Raw genomic sequence first — 26,224 nt, 5'->3', positions numbered from 1 at the left:
TAAGTCTATGATGAACCCATTCATTTCGCAAATACCAATAAAGGATGATAATGAAGTGTCATGTGTTTTTAATGACGGTACCACAGTACTAGAAAAATTTAGTAACTCGAATAATAATGAGACAGAAGAACTGTTTAACAAACGCATTTTGCTAATGAACATCTTCAGTTAGGTAAAGTTTAAGGAAACAAATATTGATTAAATATGCGAAATGTAATGCTTGTATTTAGTTTTGTTTTCTTAATCATTTATCTTGCAACGATCTTCAAGAATTCTTCAATTCAAGTTTTGCTTTTCATAATATGATACCTATAGTAATGATACCATAATATGATACCAGCCATGCAGAAACTATTCAACGAAACTGTGAGCCATAGTTCACAATTTAGCTACCTACAGTTAAGAATCATAACAATATACATTATTAACAAAAAGAATTACGTATAATTATCCTACCTAAAAAAAACTACTCTTACTTACAGTGTAAAAAATGAGCACCTACTACCCTTTCTTATTTACTGATATTACTTACTTACTTTCTTCCTTACTTAGATACTGAAATTTACAGTGCTCTAATATCCGTTACTTTATATTTGTATATTCTCCTTCCTTACAGTATGCTTTCCTGGTGTAATGATAGCGCATCCGGGGCGTATTCGAGAGGTCCAGGTTCGAGCCCCGGCGAGGGCATTGCACATTTTTCAGTTCTCCTGCTTCAAACTAGCCTAATGATTCTATATGTTGTAAGGTATTTCTCCCGCCTTCCTAGCATGCCTTCGTGGTGCCGGCGTTTCCAGTCCGGCTAATGTCTCTACAGTGGCGCCCGAACTAAAAGGGTGTTGGATGAGGATTCTCCACACCCAGGATTTGGCGATTGGGTCCTCTGAAAACCCCATTCGCCCTTTAAAAAGGGGAGCATATAAGGTATTTCTCCCACTTTCCTAACGTGCCTTCGTGGTGTGGTGGTTCTGCGCGCTGGGCCGGTATTCCAGAGGTCCGTGGTTCGATTCCCGGCGAAGGCGGTTGCTCATTTTTTATCTCTCTGGCTTCTCCAATTAATCTAATGTCTCTACAGTTACCGTTACACTGCAAAAAGAGGGCTGCTGGCCCTGTAGCTATAATTAATTAGCCTTACAGCATTAACATCTTCTCTGCAGTTGCCATCTATTACTGTTGCGCCACATTACAAACGGAACTGAAGTTATGAAAAAGAAAAAAGAAAAAGAAAAAAAAAAAAAAAATAGAACTAGGACATAAAAGTAACGTCAAAACTAATGGAATCGCCATCTTGTGCACACTAAAGAAACTAAATAAGAAATTAAAATTAAAAAGGAAATTAAAAACATAATTTCTGGGAAGAGAAATGTACAAATTGCTTTAAAAATTACGAAAAAAGAGGGTGGGGCTGCTTAGAGTCCCTGAAACTTAAGTCAATTTGGCACAATGTTGTTTGGGTATAGCTAGATGCCCGATGGTGTAATGAACCATGCAGCTATTATTCCATGAGACTAAGTGCCCTTGTGCACACTGGTGTTACCTACAGATACATACAAATCAAAATACATTGACATATCAATTACATAAACATATGCTTCCTACATGCAAAAAACTGCTGTTACTTACATTGTTAGTAGATAGCACCTACTATGTTTGCAGATTTAGTTACATTAATATATACATAATATCACCACATATTTTAACTATGCAACTTTGTTACAATTCACAAGCGCAATTCTAGATTGTGTAAAGAGACGGTTACATGCACTTTGCTGTGGCCTAAATAAGCGCCGCAAGACCTATGCCAAAAACAGCCATGCAGAAACTATTCAACGAAGCTGTGAGCCATTGTTCACAATTGTGCAACCTACAGTTAACAATCAAGACACAAACACACGCCGAATAAGCAATTATAAAAAATTCTCATCTCAACACACTAAAAGGCACACTCTTGTTTTAGGAGTTAATAAAAATTCTGTTGTCATTCCCTTCTTTCCATCAATTAGCTATAAAGTTGCACATATTTTGCAGAAATTTAACTTTCGGGTTGTTTATTCTCCCATCAATAAAATTCCGAGTTCCATACTCAAGGATCCCATTCCGGATATGAATTCTTGGAGTATTTATAGGATTCCTTGCCAGTGTGGTTTAATTTACATTGGCCAAACTAAGAGAGGCCTAAAATTTCGCGTCAAGGAACATGAGGCATATGTTAGAAAAAAGGAAACACAGAAGTCTTCTGTTGCTCAACATTGTTGGTCCGAAAATCACACTTTCAATTTTTCTGCTGCCAAAATTATTCAAAAAACATCTTCCATTGGAGAACTGGATTTTATAGAGGCATTTCACATTCAAAAAAATCTTTCTGTTCTTGTTAACGATCCTAATTCCAATCCATCTTTGCCTTTGGCCTTTAAAGAAATTATGTTTTAGTTCTGGTTTCACCAACAGATGGCACCACTTGCTTATTCTTGTCCAGGCTTTCTTGTCTTATCTAATCATTATTTCCTATCTTGTTCATTTGCGGTTTTGCACCTGAGAATGGTGGTTCGGTAAAACCATCGAAACTAGTCCTGTGAAAATTTTGAAAATTAACGCTGATTTTTGTTGTTTGACTTGTGAATTACTACAGTTAACAATCATAAGAATATACATTAACAAAAAGAATTACATATAATTATCCTACCTAAAAAAACACCTCTTACTTACAATGTAAAAAATGAGCACCTTCTACTTTGAAGACTTGGTCATATAAGGACATACTAAGAATATACTACTTATTTTAAATACAACTTAGTTACAGTTCACATTATAGAATATGCAAAGGCACAGTTGCATAAAATTTACTAATGTTAACACCTAACGTTATGCAATAGTGAATACAGAAAAATGCAAAGTAGATAGTAAGAATACTGTGCAAGTGTAGCAACTCGTCTCCCAAAGAGACACTTGCATAAAGTTTCATGCAAAACTTTACAATCACCCATTACCGAAAACATATTAAAGCTTACATTGACAATTACATTAGAAGGCCTATCCAATCCGTAGGAAATGTGATAGCCGATACATTCAGACGGTGGTATTATAGAGTGCCTATGTTACACCGAAGTGCAATTATGACACATACACCATCATAATCTTGTTGACTTTGTTGAGGAAGATGTAAAGTTTAAAACGTACAGTGGCCAACTTAAAAAAATCACTGGCTAGGAATTTAAATAGAATATAGTAGGACTACATATTTTGCTCAGACGTAGCACATGTGGTGGTGTATTCTGGGAAACATTTGGTGCAATCCAGAAATAATTATTACAGTGAAATTATGTTACAAGACACATACCCAAGAATGCATACACCTGAGTGTGTTCTGGATACCTAAATTATACTGAGAATAGACATATACAAATACACACATAAATACATACATAAATACATAAAACCTACATGAATACACACTGATAATATACATAATGAAATACCAAATTTAACTATTATATACAGACAAAATAATTCCAGACTACAAAAAGCGGCCGAATTACTCTAATGTCTATACAGTTGCACCCGAACTAAAAGAGTGTTGGATGATGATTCTCCTTCCCCAGGATTTGGCGATTGGGTCCCCTAAAAAACTTCAGTCGCCCTTTAAAAAGTGGAGTATATAATGTATTTCTTCCGCTTCCCTAGCGTGGTTGGTGTAGTGGTTCTGCGAAGAACCACTACACCACACTTCTGGATGTGCCATCACTTACACCAGGAGAGCACGAATAGGGGAGACGTAATAATTCCGTATAAAGTTATATACTTTAATACTGTCATATCCTGCTTTTCTTAGAAGTCATATATGAATGTATTTTCTTAATATATTATCACCGCTCTCAATGTTTTCAGTATCTATTGAAAGCAACAAAGTTGTAATTTTCAGTCCAAAGGGGCTTTGTCCGTGAAGGACTATTGTTTTCGTTTTGCGATTTTGCGTTGAATCACTATAAAATGTGAATCACTTTTCATACTGTTGCCACCAAATGTTAGAGTCCTGCATTATATTTCAAGAAATTAAATAATAAAAGATTTCTGGCATTTGTGATAAAAAGCGGTACATAGAGCCATCGAATTTTGAATGACGCTATCCTCCTAAGAATATGGGTATGTGAAGGACCAAATTTGAAATTTGGAATTTGTTTTATTATCTATTTCATATTTTGTAAAACTTTAACGAATTTTTGAGTAAAAAACTCAAGGATTTTAAAGCGAGCCATGGCAACGTTGTACAGAAAAACATTTTTATCTCCAGGGCGTGAGTCTCCGTATCGGAAATTCTAAAGATAGGCTGAATTTAAAACTGTTTTGCGACATTGCTATTGAACTTAATTTTATGGTTTAAGAACATGATATTTATTAAATAAAGGTAAAAAAACAAAAACGTTAAAAACACTCCCCTTTGGACGTAATTTAAAATCTGAAACCTTTCAGATTTTTTTTTTTTTTTTTTTTTTAAGTTTATTATTTTAGAGAAAGTTTTGCTACTACTACAACCAACCATCGGAATCTAGTTGTTGATGAAAGTATTAGAGGTTATATCATTTCCGACACTTTTCTATACATGATAGTCCAGCTATATGAACAAATCCATAAGACGAAATCTAGATATCTTAAAATGTGAAAAGTTCTAAAGTACAATTAAATGCCTGTAATTATAGTGTTTAATTTGTAACTCATTCATCATGTTTGAGAAGAACTCATTCATCATGTTCCGATTCTAAAGTACAATTAAACGCCTGTAATTATAGTGTTTAATTTGTAACTCATTCATCATGTTTGAGAAGAAATGTGAGAAATGATAAACTATCCATTTACTACAAAGCAGATTAAAAGGCGTGTACTTTAATAGTTTTGGATGTATCAGAATACTTCCGAAATGTAATCATTAACAATCATATAACGAGCTAGCCAAATCTAGGATTATCAAAAGACAATACTGAATATGAATCACTTATAAAAATGAATCACTTAATAAAAATGATAGGCAATATTCCAGAAATAAGGTAACAAATTTCTGATAAAGGCGTTAATATCGTTACACTGTTGAGGTCATAAAAATGCGTATCTGCGAAAATGTAAAGGGAAAAGCTAGTGTTCCGAATTATTTTATTTTTGTTAGGTGCACCCAGAATTGGATATGAACACAACTGAAATATTTCATAGAAACCTCCGCGTTATTAATAATGCACCGAACGGTGTCCAATAGCAGTGACGCTAGGCGCGTCTTCATGCTCTATCTGTTCAACAGAAAAATCACTGCACTTAGTTTCATTTCCATAAAGCTTCCGCAACTAACTGAATTAATGTAGGGGCAAGAGCAGAAGCGGAAAACGGTAGACTTGGACCTGACAAGACTTAATTTTGAAGCTAAATCCGTTCTCTCAAGCAGGGTTTGTTTCAATACATATATTTTAAACTAGTGTAACTTGCAGATTTAAGTGAAAACATACACATCAAAGTTTTAATTTAAATGGTATGATTGTGTATTTTGTGAAATACTGATAATCAATGTAGCTTTTGGAATATCCTCAATATAGCTTAATATATCATTCTTCAACTTTAGCTCTGTATGGGTCAATATAGCTTTCAGAATCCGATATAGCTTATTGGAAAATATCCAGTATGGGATTTTGGATTATTTCAAACGGATTACAGTTTAGGAAATGAATTTTGTTCACTCAAATGAAAGTTATTCCTTGAAAGATCAATTATTTAGCTTTTAAATAATTATTTTAATTAATTCATTTTATTGAAAATATCACTAATATTACAACATGTGAAAACAGATCAGCCTTTTTACGTAAAAAATTTACCATTTAAAAAAATTCAAAAATTGTTCGTCATTTAAATGACTCATTCACAAAACATTTTCCGTTTATGTATCTTTTGAATTTTCTTGGTAAAATTATGTAACCGATAACTGAAGCTATTTCAAGAGTAATTTAAACTTTTACATATTAATAATTTGTTAATATATGGGATTACAAATGAAGAGCTCTGTTAAAAATGTAATGTTTTTTATGGAAGATTTAGAAAAAACAGTTACTTTAATGCTTTTAATATCTGAAATATTTTAAACATTTGAAAGTTTGTTTTACGTATATGTGAATTTCAAATTGTTTCTTGTGTTCATTTCATTATATCTAAAATTTATATTATAAATAATAAGATTTTATATTAAGCATTTCATATGTTTCTGAAACAAATTTTATAAAGAAATGCTCTACATAGAAGCCAAACGTGTATAAATAGCCATAACGAAGCCATCTTTCCTCATATGTCCAGCTTTCGTTTGATTACTTTCGATTTTAATTTCCATATGTCAACGTGAAAGACCGAAATTGGAGAATGTCGACTTTCACCGGAGAATGTCAACATTCACCAAATACGTCGGTGAAAGATCGAATATTTCTTTACATTCTTGTACATTCGAACCCTCACCGGTGTATGTCGACAATCACAGATATGCTCTGGTGTAGGTCGAAAAGAGAGGAGTATATGTACACGCTGCCATTCCAAAGGGAAGTGTTCCACAAATAAATACAGTTGTAAAAGCAAGGGCCTCTTGTGCAATTCAAAGTGTCATAATAGTTTAAGTTGTTGCAATAAATAAGATTTGAATCACATAATTTGGTAAGTTTATAACTTCTATTATTTTTTTTTCTCATTTTGAATGTACTGTGTGTTTTAAGTTCTTATATTCTTAAGTTCTTATTCTGAGTCTCAAGCGCGTTTTTTCGCGAATGAATGACGGAGAAGGAAATATAATATTGTTATATGTTCAACATTCATCATTAGTACATGGTGAATGTCGACATTCACCGGTGTAAGTCAGAAATAAGAGTATTTGGAAAATATTTCGGACATACACCAAGCGACTATGTGAATGTTGACATTCACCGGTGAAAGACTACATTCTCCAGATTTCGGTGTTTCACCGTAACACATACATGAATGTTTGATGCTGTATTTAATCTGGTTCTAACACTTACGTTTAAACTTGCAAGATTAATTTAGATATTTCTATATTAATATTTTATTAATTTCGCAATTACAAATATCTATTAGCTCTCTTAAAAAATGTAACGTTTTTCAGTGGAAGAGCAGGAAAAAAAAACAGCTTTAATGCTTTTAATATCTGAAATGTTTTAAACTTACAAGTGAAATTTTGGTTGTGATAATTGCGAGTTTCAAACTTTTTTCTGTGTGAATATGCAATCTAATATTTATATTTTAAATCTGAAGGTTTTATATGCATTTTAAACATTAGACATGTAATACATGTAAGTAGTTTCTTAACAAATCCAGTTTTCGATTTATTGCTTTCTATGATTGTTTGATGCTCTATTAAATCTTTCGTTTAAACTTGAATAATAGTCATCGTCTAAATTTTTTATTGGTATAGAAGAACAGGATTTTGTTATTTTAATAAATAGTTTAAGAGAATATATTTCTTGGTTATAGGAGGGAATTATTAGGCAATGCTTTAAATTTTGCAAACTTTTCCTGTTTAGCAAATTCTATATTTTATGCATTCTTTAAAATATATTTATGAATAAGGTGTATATATCACAGCAATATATATTTTATCTTTTGAATTTAAGAATTTTAACTTGCGCTGCATTACGAGTAATTGTTGTAGGGATTGTTATATGTATGCTCTCTTAGTACGCATTTTAAACTCGAAAATTTTACTTTTTTTTGGATGCTCTTTAATTTTTTTTTTATTTATTTATTTTTTTATTTAAGCAATGTATTTTTTAAATACATTACAAAATATCTTCAAGCGATTTGAGGAGAAAAATGCTTCATTTTGAGACACAACTTAGCTGATTTATGCAAATAAGTTGTGAATCATTTGATTCATTTCGTTATTGATTTCAAGTGAATTATGAGATTATTTATGTAAACTTAAAACTGATAGTAAATATAAAAGTCATAATCGTGATTTATTTTATTACATGCAATTTTCAAAATGTTTCATTAATATTCTGAACTTTTTTTTTTTTTTTTTTTTTTTTTTTTTTTTACTTTTATGCACAAAACAGAACTGACACATGAATTACTTTAGTTTAAGATTTCTAATCGAAATTTTTAAAACTAAATCTATATCATATAAGTTTCTGCGCACAACATTTTATAAAATTTGGCGAAAAGTTTCTCAAAATATTTTTTCTTCGTTATACAGTCATACATTACATATTAATTCTGTATGCTATAAAAATGACATCTTAAAATTACAGAAGCAAATGGAAAGAATTTTTTTTATATAACTGGAATATGAAAATTACTTTAATTTTTTAAATTGCTTTATAAGTGAATACAATGGTGAATATAGAAACTTGACTTTTATAGCGCCTTAATTTTGGATTTATCTACAATACTGATTTCAAAACCTGTTTTGCCTTACAGCTGTAATTTACAGCCATCTTTCACATACATCAAACGCTTTTTATATTGTACATATATATGAAAGGTAATATAAATGTAATTAATTTTTAATTTCTACTATGTCCTCGGAAATGAAGAGCAAAGATTCCAAAATGAATCTTATTAAAAACTACTTCGGAAAATTAAGGTTAAACTATGAAACGAAATGTTCAGAAGTTTTTAATTGCAATGGGATTCATGATAAAAACTAAAAGTACCAAAAAGTACATAAATGAAATCAGAAGAAAATTCATTATTGCCGATCCCATGAAAGAAGGCTGACTTTTCAAGGGAAATTAATCTCTTCCCACAAAACCGTCAGTAACTAAAGAGAGATAGCGTTCCGTCTCCGTGCATTTGAATAAAATTCTTTTCAGAATGAGAAAAAGCCAAGATATATAAATATTTTTTAATTTAAATTAGTAAATTTCAAATACTCGAAGGAAATTTCCTGAAGCGATCCGAAAAAGAAATTTTTAAATATATGAGTAATTAAAACAAAGAGAAAAACCAATTTAAAGCATTTTTAAATCGTAATTCGGTAATTCATATAAACAAAAGGTATTTAGTTATACGTTTTTAAATTGCCGTATGTCATATTTAAATAATACATGGGTCAAAAAGTATGACTTTAGTTTCGACTTTACAGTTTATACGTTTTCACTAGTATATCATTGTCCCAATTCGAAAAGCAGTTTAGTTTGAAACAATACGCATTGTTTTTTATATCTATTGTAATACTTATATATTTCATCTCATGTCTTAGTACCAAGGTTACAAACTGAGCTGCACCCAAATAAATCTGCATCGCATAGCTATGTAGGGCCGGAAATGAGATGTGCATGCAGTGGTGCATATAGAAAGCATTAGAAATGAAAGGACACCATGTATGTGAATATCCATTTAAATAACAAATGCGCATCCACAATAAAAAAAATTAGGCCCAAAAAAGAAAATCTGAAATGTTTCAGATTTTAAATTATGTCCAGAGGGGCGTTTTTTTAACATTTTGTGTGTTACCTTTATTTATTAAATATCATGGTCTTTGCACTTAAACCATAAAGTTCAATTCAAAGGCAATAGGGCGAAATAATTTTAAATTGAGCCTATCTTCAGAATTTTCGATACACAGTCTCGCGTGCTTTAGATAAAAATGTTTTTCCTGTACAACGTTGCCATGCCTCGCTTTGAAATCCTAGATTTTGTTAATCAAAAATTCGTTAAAGGTTTACAAAATTAAAGCAGTTTAATCGATATTAAAACAAATTCCAAATTTCAAATTTGGGCTTCCAGATGCCCATATTCGCAGCAGGATGACGTCATTCAAAATTGGATAGCTCTAGGTACCGTTGTTTTATCACATCGCGAGAAACATACATACATTTATGCAGATTCTTCATTATTTAATTTCTTCAAATATAATGCAGAGCGATAATAGTTGGTGGCAACAGTTTGAAAAGTGAAACGGACATTCAGAGTGATTCGAAGCAAAATCGCAAAAGGAAAACAATAGTCCCTCAGGGACAAAGCCTCTTTGGACTAAAAATAACCAAGTGTCCTTCAAATAAAATGTTATCGAAGTGTCCTTCATGAGCGGTAATGCAGGCTTCACATCTTCGGCACGTGGAATTCCGAACTGTTCTAGATTTCAGGCATGTCTTCCCAGTATGTACTGCGAAGCCCGTAACCAGTTCCTCGTTGGTGTCATACATCAGCATTTTAATACATTCCTTAAGTAATCAAGGGCTAATGGATAGGTCTTGTGATCAAGCAAGCCAATGAATGCATCGGATCATCACACCGGATCCACCGATTGCCAAATGTAATGTTTTAAAGGTCCCGTTTACCAGATACACTGCGGTTAATTCCTACTGAGATACTGGTGTAGTCACCCATCCCTAGTAAGCTTTCATCCAAGAACGCTAGGCCCAATGTCATATACCGCATCAGGTAAGCATTTCTGGCCTTATATTTTTCAGCGATTCCAAGTATCTGTAGAACAGCTTTTTAATTCTCGACAAAAATGCTTTCATTTCAAGAGCTAAATGCGTCTGTCTAATAATAAATCTTAACATTTCCAGTATCTCAAGAAAAAAATACAGCAGCCGGCAAGGCAGCAAAATGAGAGAAGAATTGGGATATATTTCTGCTCCAAAGATAATTTTGGCTTTGATGTCCTAAAAACTTAAGCTGTGTAGATATTTTGAGTGTTCATTCCTTTCACTAAATATAATACGAATATAATAATAAATAAAATATAATACGTTTAGGTTTAAACAAGCCTGCAGATCTTCTTAATATATCCTCTTTTCGGAATTAAATTGTAGAGTTATAAGGTATTTCTCCCACTTCCCTAGCGTGCCTTCGTGGTGTAACGGTAGCACGCTGGGACGGTGTTCCAGAGGTCCTTGGTTCGATTCCCGGCGAAGGCGGTTACATATTTTTCATCTTTTCTACTTCCAATTAACCTAATGACTCTACAAGTGGCGCCCGAACTAAAAGGGTTGTGGATGATGATTCTCCGCACCCAGGACTGAGTCGATACACTGAGAGGTCCGTGGTTCGGGTCCCGGCGAAGGCATTGAGAAGTTTTCATCTTGCCTGCTTCCGAAAAAAATCCTAATGTCTCTACAGTGGCGTCCGAACTAAAACGGGTTGTGGATGATGATTCTCCGCACCCAGGATTTGGCCACTAGGTCCCCTAAAAACCCTAGTCGCCCTTTAAAAAGGCGAGTATATAAGGTATTTCTCCCACTTCCCTAGCGTGCCTTCGTGGTGTAAAGGTAGCACGCTGGGCCGGTATTCCAGAGGTCCGTGGTTCGATTCCCGGCGAAGGCGGTTGCATATTTTTCATCTTTTCTGCTTCCTTTTCTGCTTTAATCTAATGACTCTACAGGTATGCTTCCAATTACACCACGAAGACATGCAGAAAGGAGGAAAAAATACCGAATAAAATTAATTTTATCCTTTGGCTTCTGTTGAGCATTTTTCTCTTGTTCTTGAGCAACAAACTATAGTTGCTGGTGCAAAGATGAAATTTTTGCATTACCTTGAAAAGTAACTTATTACATTATATTCAAATGCGATTGCGATGATTAAAGTTTTACTTACACATAAACATTTTTTTACAGGATACGGCAAAGTAATGACTTAACATTACCGGACAGTGGAATAAACACAAGCAAATCAAGTTTAAAAGATAGTCTTATAGAAGATGAAAAGATTTATTCCTTCCATTTGGAGCCTTTGTTGTATTCTATTTGCTTCGGGAAGTGTTATGTTTCCCAATATATCTCCTGCTGGCCCAAACTATCCGAAGTATGCTACGAAGGACTCAAAAGCCATCACCCCGTATCAACATCTATTGGTAATTATTTTTTTTCATAATTATAAAATTCAATTTTGGCGTACCAAAATCATATTTACAAATGAATTAGATTAATATTTAACTAAGATACTGTTTTTTAATTATAATTAATAATTAACTACCTTTAAGCAATTAAAATATCAATGTGAATGCACAGTTTAACAGTATTTAAAATTATAATTCGCTACTATTTTTCATAAAGTGATCTTTAAAATTTTCTAAAATTTCAAACTACCTCAAACATCGTTTCATTTAGACCAGCGGTTCTCAACCTTTTAACTAACGCGTACCATCCGAACAGAAATTGAAAACCTTTAGTACCACCACTACAAAGTACTACAGAGGCTGTTCACACATTTTTTAGACGATGTATATTGTATTCACAAAACTAAATTACATAAAATTCTTGTGTTTTAAATGTTCTATTTGACATCCCTTATTCTGAACTATCGACATCCCTTATTCTGAACTATCTTCCGACATCGCAATTTACATGATAATAATGCCTTTTGAGGTGGCAGAAGAGGTATTCTATCCCATTCCTCTCGAACAGCTTTCCAGATTCCTGTTAGGGTTTTGGGACAACGTTTGGATAATGCAGTTTTTAAAGGTCCGAAAGCACAAAAATCCATTGGTGACACATCGCGAGATTGAGTAGGGATATCAGTGAAGGGTTATGGCTTTGATACCAGTTTTTTGTTCCATTTCTTTTAGGAAATTTACAGTGGTTTTGATGTGTGACTGCTATCTTTGTCTTGATGGAGTCTCACACATGAATGGCACTGTGGGTAAAGCGATGGTATTTCATTCAGAAACATTGGCGATAAAATATGTTCCTGATAGTATTTGGAGTTAATCTTGACATTATTTTGCACTCTTTTTATTTTTAACTTGCCATTATAAGAAAAACCATCAACAATCATGAATCCCTTAGACAAACTTTCTTTCGATTTTTTGAACCATGTACTTAAATTTTTTTCTCCCCTTTTATGATAATAAATGGCTCTTTTTTTTTTTTTGTTACAGTCATTTAAATACACCCATGCTTCATCTATTGTGACAATTGTTTTCCATGTTTCTTTGGATAAGTGTTTCTCATATAGAATTCTGCAGCGTGTCCTGCGTTGAGCGATATGCTTTGGAAAGAAGACGATGCACATTGCGTTTTTTCGCTTTCTTAAGATTTAAATCAACGTTTATCATTTTGTTTACGGTGGACACCGAGCATTTGAATGATTTCGCAACTGTCCTTTGACCAGGGGGATTTTCTTTTAACATTAAAGAACGTACCTTTGCAATAGTCGAAGATGTCCGTTTTTTCCGTGGATATTTGTTTGGAATTTTTGTCCCACTTGAGGCTCCAATCTGACCTTTTTTTCCTCTCTTGTTGATGATATTACCTATCGACGCTTTAGATATCATAAAACCATGACTCTCACATCGTTTTGGGATAACGGAGTATGCATATTTCTCTTCGGAAAGAGCGTTAATGTAGCCTTTGAATCACTGCTTTGTTAAATTCGCCATTTTGAATAAAAACAAAACTTTTAAGCCACAGACAATAATTTTGACTTTTAAAAATATAATACAATTGCAATTACTTCTTTTGCAGCAAACGATTTTTTATTACCGCGTACCAAAGTCGTCTAAAAAATGTGCGAACAGCCTCTGTACTACAACCACCACTCTTGAACAAAGCTCAGATCGCATAAATTTAGGAGTGTTAGACATAATATAGCATACATAATATAGCTGCTTTCTGAAATAGTAATCAGAAAGTTTGTGTTGCCACAAATATTTTTATAATTTAATCCGCTTTGTGACAACATTTTTCGTCATGTTTCCAATTTGCGCGCACAGTTTAAAACATTCTGTTTCATAATTTAATTCCATGATTAATATGTAGCTTTTATAACATTTGGAAACTACTGTGAACCTAAAATTCTAAAAATTTCATGTTAAATTTTTATTTTATTTTGATTTAAGTTTATAAAATGTAGTTTATTAACAAAATTTTTAATGTTTTTGTCCATAAAATTTTTCAATTTTAAAATATTCATCAGATTGTTGGTTCAGTTAGAAAGTAGTGCCCATATAAAGAATTCCATCCAATTTCAAGGATGTACCATTAGCCATTTTTAAAATATAATGCGCGCAAGGTGGAAACATGGCGAAATATTTTGTCACAAAGAGGATTAAATTACAAAAATATTTGTGGCAACACAAACTTTCTGGTCACTATTTTCAAAAGCAGCTATATTATGTAGTCAGCTGTAAAAAGTTTGAAGTAATTGGTTTTAAAATAAATAAAATATTCGAATTCTTGCAACAGTCACGTATTCGATGATCATAAGGGGTTTAAGGTGTATGAGTCCCCTTAACTCAAACCTAAAACTTAAATTTTCACATAAGTCTAGATTTCTCACTATTTCTGAAATGGCATTAAATATTCTTCTCTCATTCAGCACCACGTATTTTTATAAAACTAATTTTTCAGCTTTAATTAAAACCAAATGTCGTTCAACGTTAAAACATGTTCGAAGATTCTTTATGTCCAGCAGTGTCAAATATCGCACTAACATTTAATTTGTTATGCAGCAGAAAACAAGCACATCTGTCTCATTAGAATTTTCTTTAATTTTTGTTTGCTTAAAATAAATCCTAAAATACTTCTTTTTATACTCGTATTTATACTGTTTACCAAAGAAGTAAATTGTTTACGGCAGGATAATTATTTTTATATCTTTATTGTATATTTAATATTCCAGGTCACGACTGAAAAAAGTTTAAGAAGCCTTGATTTAGACACTAATTTGTGTTCTAACTATTACAGTGTTTCAGACAGTGTTTTTGGTTGGTTTTAAGTCTTACAAATTTGAGAACTATGTATATATACGCAACACAGGTACAGGTTACGGAGGACGCGGACGCCTTTTGTTTAACATAGGTAAACAGGCGTATGTCCCACGCCCTCCATTATCTAGAAACAACAACTCCCTGGAGCTCCAGGAGGCTGCACCGGGAGTTCATTTGGATCTTAAATAAATTTGTTACATGGCCATACAAGGGCTATAACTGATGTAAGACATTGTGTGGGAACGTAGTACATATGTTATATATAAAAATTACAAACAGCAGTGATATAAAACACATTAATATACACATTAAAATTAATTAAAAATATGACATGAAACACATAAAGCACAAATTACACACACACACACACACACACAAAAAAAAAAAAAAAAAAAAAAAAAAACCCGCAAAAAGAGAGGAAAAAAAAATAAAACATATTATCACATATAAACAGAGACCATTAAAAATTCAGTATACATAATGTGCTGTGCATATATGCGCAACACATACAGCAGAAATATACGCAACACATACAGCAGAAAGGTAATAAAAATGCTGCTAGAAAACTGTGTATTTGTAAAAGATGTACATATCACCTTCAAACTAATTATCTCGAATACTGTAATGCGTTATAACGCAATACTGTAATGCGTTTAAGTGATATGTAACAAACTGATATGCATATAGTACGGGTTACTTATGTTAAAGGTTGTGCATTATGCAAGTACATAGTTTATGCAAAATGCATAGTACAAAAGAGAAAATTAAATACATGCAGAGTACATGGTGTACATAATACAGAATGCAAGTACATAATGCAGATAATACAGATAAACAACGTTCATACAGAATACATAGTGCTTTGGACTATGTATTCTGTATGACAATATTGTTACATGATACGTGGGATTACTTAAAACTAATTAATATACTATACATGATACCTATCTTATGGAGGTGCATAATGCGCAATACAAATAAATTACATGCATACAGGATATATACGCAACACATACAGCAGAAAGGTAATAAAAATGCTGCTAGAAAACTGTGTATTTGTAAAAGATGTACATATCACCTTCAAACTAGTTATCTCGAGAGGCTACACACCGTCGGAGATGGACCTCCCACTCTTTGTGGGAGCTTTGGAAGTCGTCGAGTGTGACCACCTTTAACTGGTTCGTCACGGCATTTGGATAGTATCCACATTGCCATAATAAAAGATAATAATAGCTTTCTATTTGGAGTTTTATCTTGGTGAAAATAACGAAATAATGGTAACTGAGATCATATGAGTTTGGGGGCTTGGAACCAATAGAATATTTCTTCTAATAGAAATTTCCGTGACATACTACGTAGTATAGTGAAAGTACATTGAAGTGATGATATACTGCGAAAAAAAAAAAATGTGGAACAGCTCTTCTATATCTCTCGTTCTATTGGGCCGATTTACGAAATTCAACTTGCGTTTTTCATGTCTCGAAAGCGCGACTTAGGATATGTATTAAATTTATATATAGCATTATTCTAACATAGGTATTTTGAAACAAAATCAGACTTCCTCTGAAATGATATGTCATTTTTTTCCACATTTCGATTCTAAGACTTAAATTATGCCAAACTGCGAAATTTTGTAAAAATTGCACGAGTAGTTTTCAAAAAAATTAGCTACCAAAATTTTAGCTCCTCTGTGTTAATTGAGTTTGGTATATATGGATTAATCTCTCTTTTTTTATTAAACTTATTCGATTCTTCCTTTCACATTTCGAAATTTAGGTTCATTCCAAATAAAAATTCGCCAACTTTTTATGATTTATTTTTAAAATTTGTATTTTTATAAATTTTTCATAATCTACAAAATTTTTACCATCATCTTAAAGCAGACGTATTTCTAAGCATACCTGCAAAAAATTACAGTTTTTTGTTGAAAATTTACCAATGATAGACGTGAATTTATATATTGGTGCGTTTTGAAATTTGGCATATTTGTTGAAAGCGATAAAACATCAAATGTGGTTTAAACACTTTGCTAAAATTATTTTGAAAGTAGCAACGATGTAATTTTTTTCGCTCATGCACAATGTAAAAATATAGGAAGGAAGGGCCTTTTTTCCCGTTCCAGCATAATGGAAGGTAAAGGAAAATTGGTTGTCACATATTAAGAAGTTCGCCAAGTGAAGAACTTGGCGAACTTGTATTCTTGGCCAAAACGGAAAAAATTGTGCCAAGATAAACTTTTGAATTTTTCCGTAAATTTCGCACCAAATTTTACAAAATTTAATATCTAGCCGTAATTTAAATGGTAGAATCGAAATATGAAAAAGAAATTGGTACGTCATTTCAGAAAAAGTCCGATTTTGTGTCAAAATACCTATGTTAGAATAATGCTATATATAAATCTAATATATATCCTAAGTCGCGCTTTCGAGACATGAAAAATGCAATTTGAATTTTGTCAATCGGCCCAGTAGAACGGGAGATACAAAATAGTCCTTCCCCCTCCCCACAGTGTACATGAGTTTCCACGCAATGTTTAACAGAATATCATGAATTCTTTTCCGTAATTTTTCAAGAATTTTCTTTGAGATTCTTTATTCTGGTTTTCTGACATTTTTCTTTGCTCCCATTGCCAAAAGTCTTCTGCTTATTTTGTCCTTTTGTGTTGCTTTTTTACCAAGCTTCTCTCAAAATTTGATTCCAAAAGATATTGAAAACTTCCGTCCATTTTTGTTATAATTGCTACTATATATTCCATCAACTATTATGTTTAAATCGCTATATACCATTTGAGTTTCGAGTTACACTGGCAGCAACGAAGGTTCTGCGCATCGTCTCTGCTAAATGTTCATATTATAGCAAATATGATGTTTTGTTTCCTTTCTGACATATCTTATGGATTGCAATATTGTCGGAAGAGACGGGGCTTGAAAATGAAACCCAGTAGCTAACATTCATAACAGATTTTAAACTACAGGAAACATCGCATAGATAGCTGATTTTTTTTTTCCCATTCCATTCGATGATCATTGAACGTACAGTGACAATTACTTTTAAGTTGTACCAATGCTTAAGCGTAATTCAAATTTTATCTTATCTTCTGTTTGATCCCTGTGTTATATATTCGCTCATAACAGAAGTTTATGCAAATTAAGAACATGCCATTAAGCGTTTAATAGCTAGTTAAGTTAACTGCAGCTCGGGCCTATGCGAACAAATGTCAGCCGTTGTTAGCTCGCTAAATTTAAAGCCAGTTTTTTCTTGTTGGACACTTAAGTTTTTTACGGTTATCGTTCGAATTTGATAGCTTGTGACTGGAATGGTAGAAATGACCAGGTATAATGTTTGAGAGAAACGTGTCTTTAGTTATTGTAAAATTAAAATGTAGATCGCCTAAATTTGCAATCGTCGATAAGTTAATTAATCGATTTGCAATCGTCGCATCGTCGATTTGCAATCGTAAATCGTAAATTTGCAATCGTAATCGTAAATTTTCAATCGTCGATAAGTTAATTTTTGGTTGATTAATTCTAACTTTAGTTGTCGCGGGAATGGACACGTAAAGTAATGTTGAGTTTTAATCTGTCTCTGTGTGCAAGATGATTTTACTTAGGACAATAACTCACCAACAACAAAGAAATAGGTCTATGTGAAATATCTGAGGTAGGCACACTTTTAAGAAATAGTAGGTTAGGTTACATTATTTGAATACGCAAAGCTATGACGGTTATCTGCCTAAGAGGAAAGAGGACTTCTTGGAGGACTTAAAAGAAACTGGCTCATATTTGCATTTAGTTCCTATCACATATGCTTCCGCTATGCTGGATTGGACGTAGAAAGGAACATTTCTCAGAACTCGCACATTTCCAGGAAACCTACGTAGCTAGGTTACCATTTTCATTTCACCAAATTTTGACTTCAGAGCCAAACAGTAATCGATTATCGCTCAGATCGGGATCGCGTGATCCTTCAGAAGCAGACCTTTCGCCTGATTGGTTGATCTCTAAGTGGAACAGAGCTGCAGATGGAACATCTTCGGCGAAGTTTCAAAATATCCATCGTAGTCGGGACATCGTTTCCGTAGCTAGGCGGGACTTTGCTTCCAGCGGAGCTGTTTCTTCTAGGAATCCTCCCGTTTAAATCACTGCTACCATAATTCTGGTAGCACTGGTTCTGGTAGCACTCGTTTCTCAGAAAAATCCTGTCTAGAGGGGACCGTCGCTGTGATAACCCCTTAATACACGGTCAAAATCACAAAAACCCTAGAAACTAACCAAGCAGCCAGTCCGTTCTCTTGGTTTGAAACCAAAGCTGGTTGGGCTATTAATATTCAACAATCTCAACCAATCGAGCAGTGGCTAGGCTTGAGAAATGGTAGAGACATAAGTACAATTGATTACTTTTCGATCTGTTGTTGTCGTGTCCATATTACATGGAAGAAATGGTTGCCAGAGTGTACTCAAAAGAGAGGTTGGACTTTTATTTATTACACCAATTTTGAGAGAGAGCAGACCGGGGGAATCCGGGGGTCTCCCACCCCTCTCTCCTTCCGCCAAACCTCATGAGAGAACATTTGGCTCGCCATATGTTTAGAGGGTTCCCATTTTACAAAGATACTAGACATTTACAAACAACCATGTCTTCTCCGGGATTCGAACCCTGGTCCTTGGGTATCGCAGTAGGCTTCCCTGACCAGTATGTCATGTGGGCGACTACTTTCGATAGCTTATTAGCAAATTATTTCTCAATACTAGGACCGTATAAGTAACATTTTAAACGTTACCTTACCTAAAAAAAAAGAAAAGGGACTGACATTAACTCAGATTAAATTGAACTTCACAATGGAATTAATTTAAAAAAAGAAATGTACTCTGCATTTGAAAATATTGGCCGTATAAAAAATATTTTTGTAACTGAAGAAAAGAAATTTTTACCATTTGTTTTGAACTGCATATTACATTTTTCTAAAATTTAGGCCAATCTAAGGCTGAAATTTATTTCACATTTGTCTATTAAAGTATTTACGTATAATTTCGTGGAAGATATCACTATCAATAAATTACAAAATTAAAGATAAAAGTATGCTGACAGTAAGTAAGGCAAATAAAAATTATGTTAACTTGTATTACAAAAAAGATGCAATAAATAGGAAATATTAAAAAAATAAAAAAAAATCGTAAAGATTACAAATTTTAAATTGCGTTCAAAGGGGCGTTTTTTTAACATTTTGTGTGTTACATTTATTTAATAAATATTATTTTCCTCGCACATAAACCATAAAATTCAGTTCAAGAGCAATATCGCAAACTATTTATAAATTGAGCCTATCTTCAGAATTTTCGATACACAGTCTCGCGTGCTTTAGATAAAAATGTTTTTTCTGTACAACGTTGCCATGCCTCGCTTTGAAATCCTTGATTTTGTTAATCAAAAATTCGTTAAAGGTTTACAAAATATGAAATTGATTATAAATCGAATTCGAAATTTGAAATTTGGGCTTTCAGATGCCATATTCGCAGCAGGATGACGTCATTCAAAACTGGATAGGTATCGTCGCTTTATCATAATGCGAGAAATATACATACATTTATGCATATTATTCATTATTTAATTTCTTCAAATGTAATGCAGGATTCTAACATTGGGTGGCAACAGTTTGAAAAGTGAAACGGCCATTTATAGCGATTCAACGCAAAATCGCAAAACGAAAACAATTGTCCTTCAGGGACAAAGCCCCTTTGGACTAACAAACCATTAAAATGTATGAAATGTATAGTTCTAATAGATATACGTAAATGTATGATATACATATATAGAGAGAGAGAGAAAGGAAGACTTAAAAATCTTTTTTTTTTTTTTTTTTTTTTTTTTCCTTGGGAAAATCAAACCTTCTTAACAAATAAAATCTGTTAACATCACTATTAGAAATAATTCATTTCATTGTGATTTAATTACGATAAGAATGCAGAAGGATTTTATTTTCATTTGGAGAATCAATGCCTTCAAAAATGCTTTGCAATGAAGAGAAGATATAAAGCAAATTTAATGTTGAACTATCTATTGCAATTCAATTATTGCAATGCCTATGGTATTGTATTGATTGTACAGAATTTTTCGCTTTTTCATATTATTTTTTTCTCCTTACCCTTTCAAACCCCTCGAAATTTTTTCACCGTGCTTACTGTTATTATTCCGTGGATTTTTTATCCTTGCAACACAGGGAATATTGCCATTTGAGGAAATTATTAGTTGGATATTTTGTGAGCAAGCTATCCAGTAATATAAATGCATAGCTAATTTTAATTAAATAAATCTTTTCTTTCTGAAGTAAGTACGCAAGTTGACGCATGACATTATAAGGTATTTCTCCCGCCTTCTTAGCATGCCTTCGGAGTGTAGTGGTCAGCACTCTCGACGCGTACTCGAAAGGTCCGTGGTTCGAGTCTAAGCGAGGGCATTGCTAATTTTTAATGTCTCCTGAGTCTCTACAGTGGCGCCCGAACTAAAAATATGATGATTCTCCACCACCAGGATTTGGCGACTGGGTCCCCTAATCCTCAGTCGCCCTTTAAAAGGGGGAGTATGTAAGGTATTTCTCCCGCCTTGCTAGCATGCCTTCGTGGTGTAGTGATCAGCACGCTCGGCGCGTATTTGAGAAGTCCGCGTGGTTCTTCATTTTTTAATTTCTTCAAATATAATACAGGGCGATAATATTGGGTGGGAACAGTTTGAAAAGTGAAACGGACATTCAGAGGGAATCGACTCAAAATCGCAAAACGAAAACAATAGTCCCTCAGGGACAAAGCCCATTTGGGCTAATAAATGTACGGGTTTTTTTTTTTTTAACTTCTCATATGAAGAACATATGAAGATAAATGTTACAGGAAATAAAATGTGCAAAACTGTTTACTAATTTATAACTTTAATGTGAAGATAAAACTATTCGAAAATGATGAGTAGCACCTCTTTTATACAAAATCATACACTTTCTTACCGGATATAGCATAGAGATGGTAAAGGCTTGATGGTAAAAAGAGATGGTAAAAAAAAACTTGAAAAACATGACTGTGAAGCAAAGAAATAAGCTGAAAGTTTAGAAAATCTCACAGAAAGGAAAAGAGCCTACCTTTATATTTAATTTGTTTTTCTTACGAGACTGGACATAATGCAAATAAATCTCTATGATACAGTCAATTGTTTCCATTATTGCTGATACAATGATCAAAAGTATCGAAATGCTTAGTTTACTTCTCTTGTTAATAAAAAACAGCAATTGTGCATCTAAATGAGTCTAAAAAACAATGAAAATTAATACATGTCTATATTATTCTTTAAGCAGAAATAGTGCATTATAAAATAGATATTATAATCTAGTGATTCTGTTTGTACGGTTTAAAATAATAATTACGTATGTTAGAGCACATGAGGAAAAGAATCACTGAATATTTGAAAATTTCGTAATCGATTAACAACGCCCACTTGCTTATCGATGATACAAGTCTGTCTATCGATGGTGAAGGACAGTGCGTGCCATCCGAGGAAACTGCGAATCTAGCTCATATACCCGGGGAAAACCACGAAAACGCCCATGCAGCCAGTCCGTTTGCCAGGATTCGAACCTCGGACCGAACGGCCAATGGCCAGCGACTTTACCGCTCGGCCGCTGGTGGGCTATGCAGATTTTGATAAGAGCGTAGGGATTTCAGCAGTTAACTGGAACCGGTATTTGGTTATTTGTTCCATTGGTCAGTCGCCGGAAAACTGCAGTTGTGTGAAAAACAGCAGCCAATGACTGGTGTTAACGTGGAGATCATAAAAGAACACCGGAAGCTGTTGGAATAAGTAACAACGGGAAAAGTTGCTGACCAAATTGGTAAGCTAAAGATTTTTATGCTTAGCTTGGTAACAAGTAGTGAATTGTGATTCTTCGTAGGACTATTTTTGGTTTAATCCTAGTATCCGGTGCACAAGCGATTTGGCTACTTTTGGTGACTTTATGACAAGAAGTAAACGGGACATATACGATGAGTAGTTAAACGGGTCATCTTGGTGTTGGCGATAATTTTCAAAATCGCGCCAAGGCTGCACCGTATACTAGGATTTTACCCTATTTTTGAAATGTACGTTCTAGTTTCGTGAAGTAGACTGTTATCCTTCTATTTTTGTTTGCAATACTTAAGCTTATTATTTGTGACGTGTATTTATGTTCTATTAAATCATACAAAAGATATAATTTGATATATTAAAATGCTTACTTAATTCAGGAAACAGTCTAATTAACCAATAAAAATATAGGCTAATCTTTAGAATATGGTAACAGGTAGTTTGGCGACATTTTGCTAAGGCGATAAAGGTTACTAGCTAGGACTTTAGCAATAATCTGAGAAGTACACAGTTCGAATCACCGATTATTTTGTCTCAGAGAAATGAGAGATCATGAGACATGTCATGTGACATTTTCCGGAAAATTCCGATCGTGATTTTAGTTAATAAGCGCTTAGAAACAATTTCGCTGCTAAACTGCAGAATCGCCCACTAATTTGTTTGGCGCTTTTTACAAGAGTTAAAAGAACTGGATTTTTGTCAATTTTCTTTGACTTTTTAAGTGAAAATAGGTCGATGTGTACCTAGATAAAGTCAAGAGTGTGCGCAATAACATTTTTGTGCAATTCTGGGATTTTTTTTTAAGTGAAAATAGGTCGACGTGTACATGGATACCGTGTATGTGCAGTTCTTAAAAACGCGGCAAGCAGTTTGCGATTCTGCACTTTCTCCCAATTTCTCACCTAATCTTCGTCATGATTAAGCATTTTTGTTCCATAAAAGTTCTAGTATAAGCGTAATTCGGCTAGCAGATTGTTGGAAAAAATGTTGAGTTAAAAAAAAAATAAATAAAAAATAAATAAATAAAAATGCATTTACTTCATGATAACAAAATGGCATCCAAACCAAAACTAGCAGGTTGCTGTAGCAGGGTTGGTTGCCAAAAAATCGCCAAGTTACCATAATGTAAAGATTCACCAAAATATGAAAGGTGTACAAGGTAACTCATTAAAATGATCACATTGTTGGTCTTCAAGGCTTACTGTGTAAAAAAATATTGTGTTTTAGAAGCTAAGTACTGGTATCCTTTGCCATATGCAATAACTATCCTATATTATCATTCTCTTGCGAATATATATTAGTTCTAACAGGTAAAGAAAATTTTTAATGGAACGTAAAAACGTAGAATGAGAAAAAGTAAGAAATGTTTGTACAATATCGTATTGTGAAAAATGCTAACTTTTTTTTATAACTTAACGCCTAAATTCGGGATGGAAGACTGCATATCGTGCCATACCTTTCTGCAAATCGCACTAAAATCCATATCGAAGCCAGAGTTTTAATATTATCAGGTATCTTAGTACCTTTTTGCGAAGAAAATTACTGCCTTTTTTTCTGAACCAAAAATTCTTACATTCGTCTATTCTGCGTGCCACAGAATTCTCAAAAATTCCTTTCAACTCGTTGCTGGATGCTCTGTTTTTTTTTTCCCTCAAGGTCTCTAAAGATGTGAAATATTTTGTGCCAGTATTGGAAAGTTCTATATATATATATATATATATAAATGTACTAACTTTTCATTATTGTGTGATGCCACTTTGTATAACAAAAATTTAATTAGCATCTTCTATAATTTTAAATTGCGCCCTTCTGCAGTATGTGTACTGTGATAATTATAACTTGTATGATCATCAATTTCGTTAACCTCATTAAATGAGCCTCTTAATTTCACCTTTGTATAAAACACATCACAGTTTTTCAATTGATTTGTCATATGACGTAAGAATATTATCGATATAAGTACAAAGAAATTTTAAATTAAAAATTTCGGTACTTTTCCTTTTCGCCGGCGCAAATCTCGCCAAGCAGACTTTATTGGCGACAACATACATTATACACACAAAAAATATTTAAAAAATTTTAGTCCTAAGAATTCTTTTGAAGGCATAAACATTTTAATATCGCTTAAAATTTTATAAAAAGCCAATAAATAAAGACAATAAATTTATAAAAAGACATTAATTTAAGAATTTACTATGCTTTCATGGTTCAACATCCTGTTTCGCCGGTTCATATCACGTGACCCCAAGCGATCTCATCTCACGTATACTACTCTACAAAAATATAATGCTCTCAGTAATTATCTACATTAATTTCAAGTTAAATCTTAATTTGGAACACAAGTTTAAATGCAAGAAATACTTCAATTCGTACGAATAGCTTACTCAGAAATTATGTAAAACTGCAGTGCTTTACTTCGCTAATGCATTCTCATTAGAATTGATGAACCCTTGACTTTACCTTTTCTATATTTTCGGCTTCGGGTAAGCGCTGTGATTGCATCCTAATTGATTTAATTGCCGAAAATGGCTTTAGACATAAAACTGAACTATCTGAATGAGGTGTAAAAGGTTACCAGCGAGAATATTCCGTTTGGCATCGGTTGTACCATTATTGGCGACTTTATCGCTTGCGCCGGCAAAACGGGAAAAGTACCAAAATTTCGTTAACCCCCTGAATAAAAAAAAAAAAAAAAAAAAAAATGAACTTTACATTCACGAAAAGCATGAAAGCTAGAAACATCAGTTAAAATTCGATTTAGCTTGGGCTAATGACTGCCTAAGTTGAGAATGCACTTGAAGTCGCAATTGATCCCCAAACATAAAACATTGTGTTAAGCACTAGCTTAGAGTTTTCAAGAATAGGAAATATAGTGAAACTGCTTATAACGAGCAAGAAGTGACTGTCGCATTTCCTCGTTATAATCGAGTGCTAGTAAAAAACAGGTTCGTGAAAAAATCATAAAAGTTCATACATACTTACTATAATTATAAATATTTATTATTTCTGTACAGCACAAAAGAAGTTGGTAAAGTTGCTTTGAATTGTCTTATTGCCTTTTTCTTGTGTTTTTGTTCTTCGGAGGAGACTCATGGCCGGAAAACATAGTCATTTGCACCCCTGACTTCGTAAAATGTTTGAAGGTTTTCTTGCGCACTCAAAAACCACTGAGTATGTGGATGGCGAGTCAGCTTAAGATTCATCCCATTTGTCTTTAATCATCACCGCTTTCATTATTTTTTTTATATGCTTTAGCCTGAATTTCAGCTACATTATCTTCGGGAGTAGGTATCTCGGAAGGGATAACATTGGCGTCAACAAATGCAGCATAATTTTCAAATTCTTCTCCATTCATTAGTGCGCTGAAAATGTTAGGTTTTTCCGACACTCGGAATGCTGTTATAGTGGACGTTCTCAAGATGCATATAAATTTAAGAGTCGTGGATATGAAAGCCTGTAGTGTTGTGTTCCCGGACATGTGGGAATAAAAGGAAATGAGCTGGCAGATATCACAGCGAAATCTGCTGTTCAACCGTCCAGTCGCCTCATTAGAGATCTGTTACACCATCAAAGAAAGGATTCGAAAAAAAAAAAAAAAAAAATCTGAAATGTTTCAGATTTTAAATTACGTCCAAAGGGGCTTTTTTTAACATT

The 26,224-nt window shown here is 33.3% G+C and overlaps 1 protein-coding gene across 5 annotated transcripts in view; it reads left to right on the top strand.

The window, feature by feature from the left end:
• Nucleotides 1-26,224, top strand: part of LOC118204559 (MAM and LDL-receptor class A domain-containing protein 1-like) — a 149,080-nt gene that overhangs the window by 12,637 nt on the left and 110,219 nt on the right. For 3 of the 5 annotated variants that reach the window (XM_085812244.1, XM_085812242.1, XM_085812240.1), the window contains exon 2: nt 11,598-11,833. In XM_085812244.1, the coding sequence (XP_085668370.1) occupies nt 11,681-11,833 (153 nt within the window). In that variant the 5' untranslated portion in view covers nt 11,598-11,680. Of the gene's footprint in view, nt 1-5,311; nt 5,427-11,597; nt 11,834-22,440; nt 22,560-26,224 lie in introns of those variants that run through there. The other 2 variants (XM_085812241.1, XM_085812243.1) reach the window with 2 other exon arrangements.

This window comes from Stegodyphus dumicola, chromosome 2, assembly GCF_044657685.1.
Source record: "Stegodyphus dumicola isolate Sdum_Otavi_A_Nest chromosome 2, ASM4465768v1".
Lineage (NCBI taxonomy): Eukaryota > Metazoa > Arthropoda > Arachnida > Araneae > Eresidae > Stegodyphus > Stegodyphus dumicola.
Note: the sequence above shows the minus strand (reverse complement) of the source record. Positions and strands in the feature narration are given on the sequence as shown.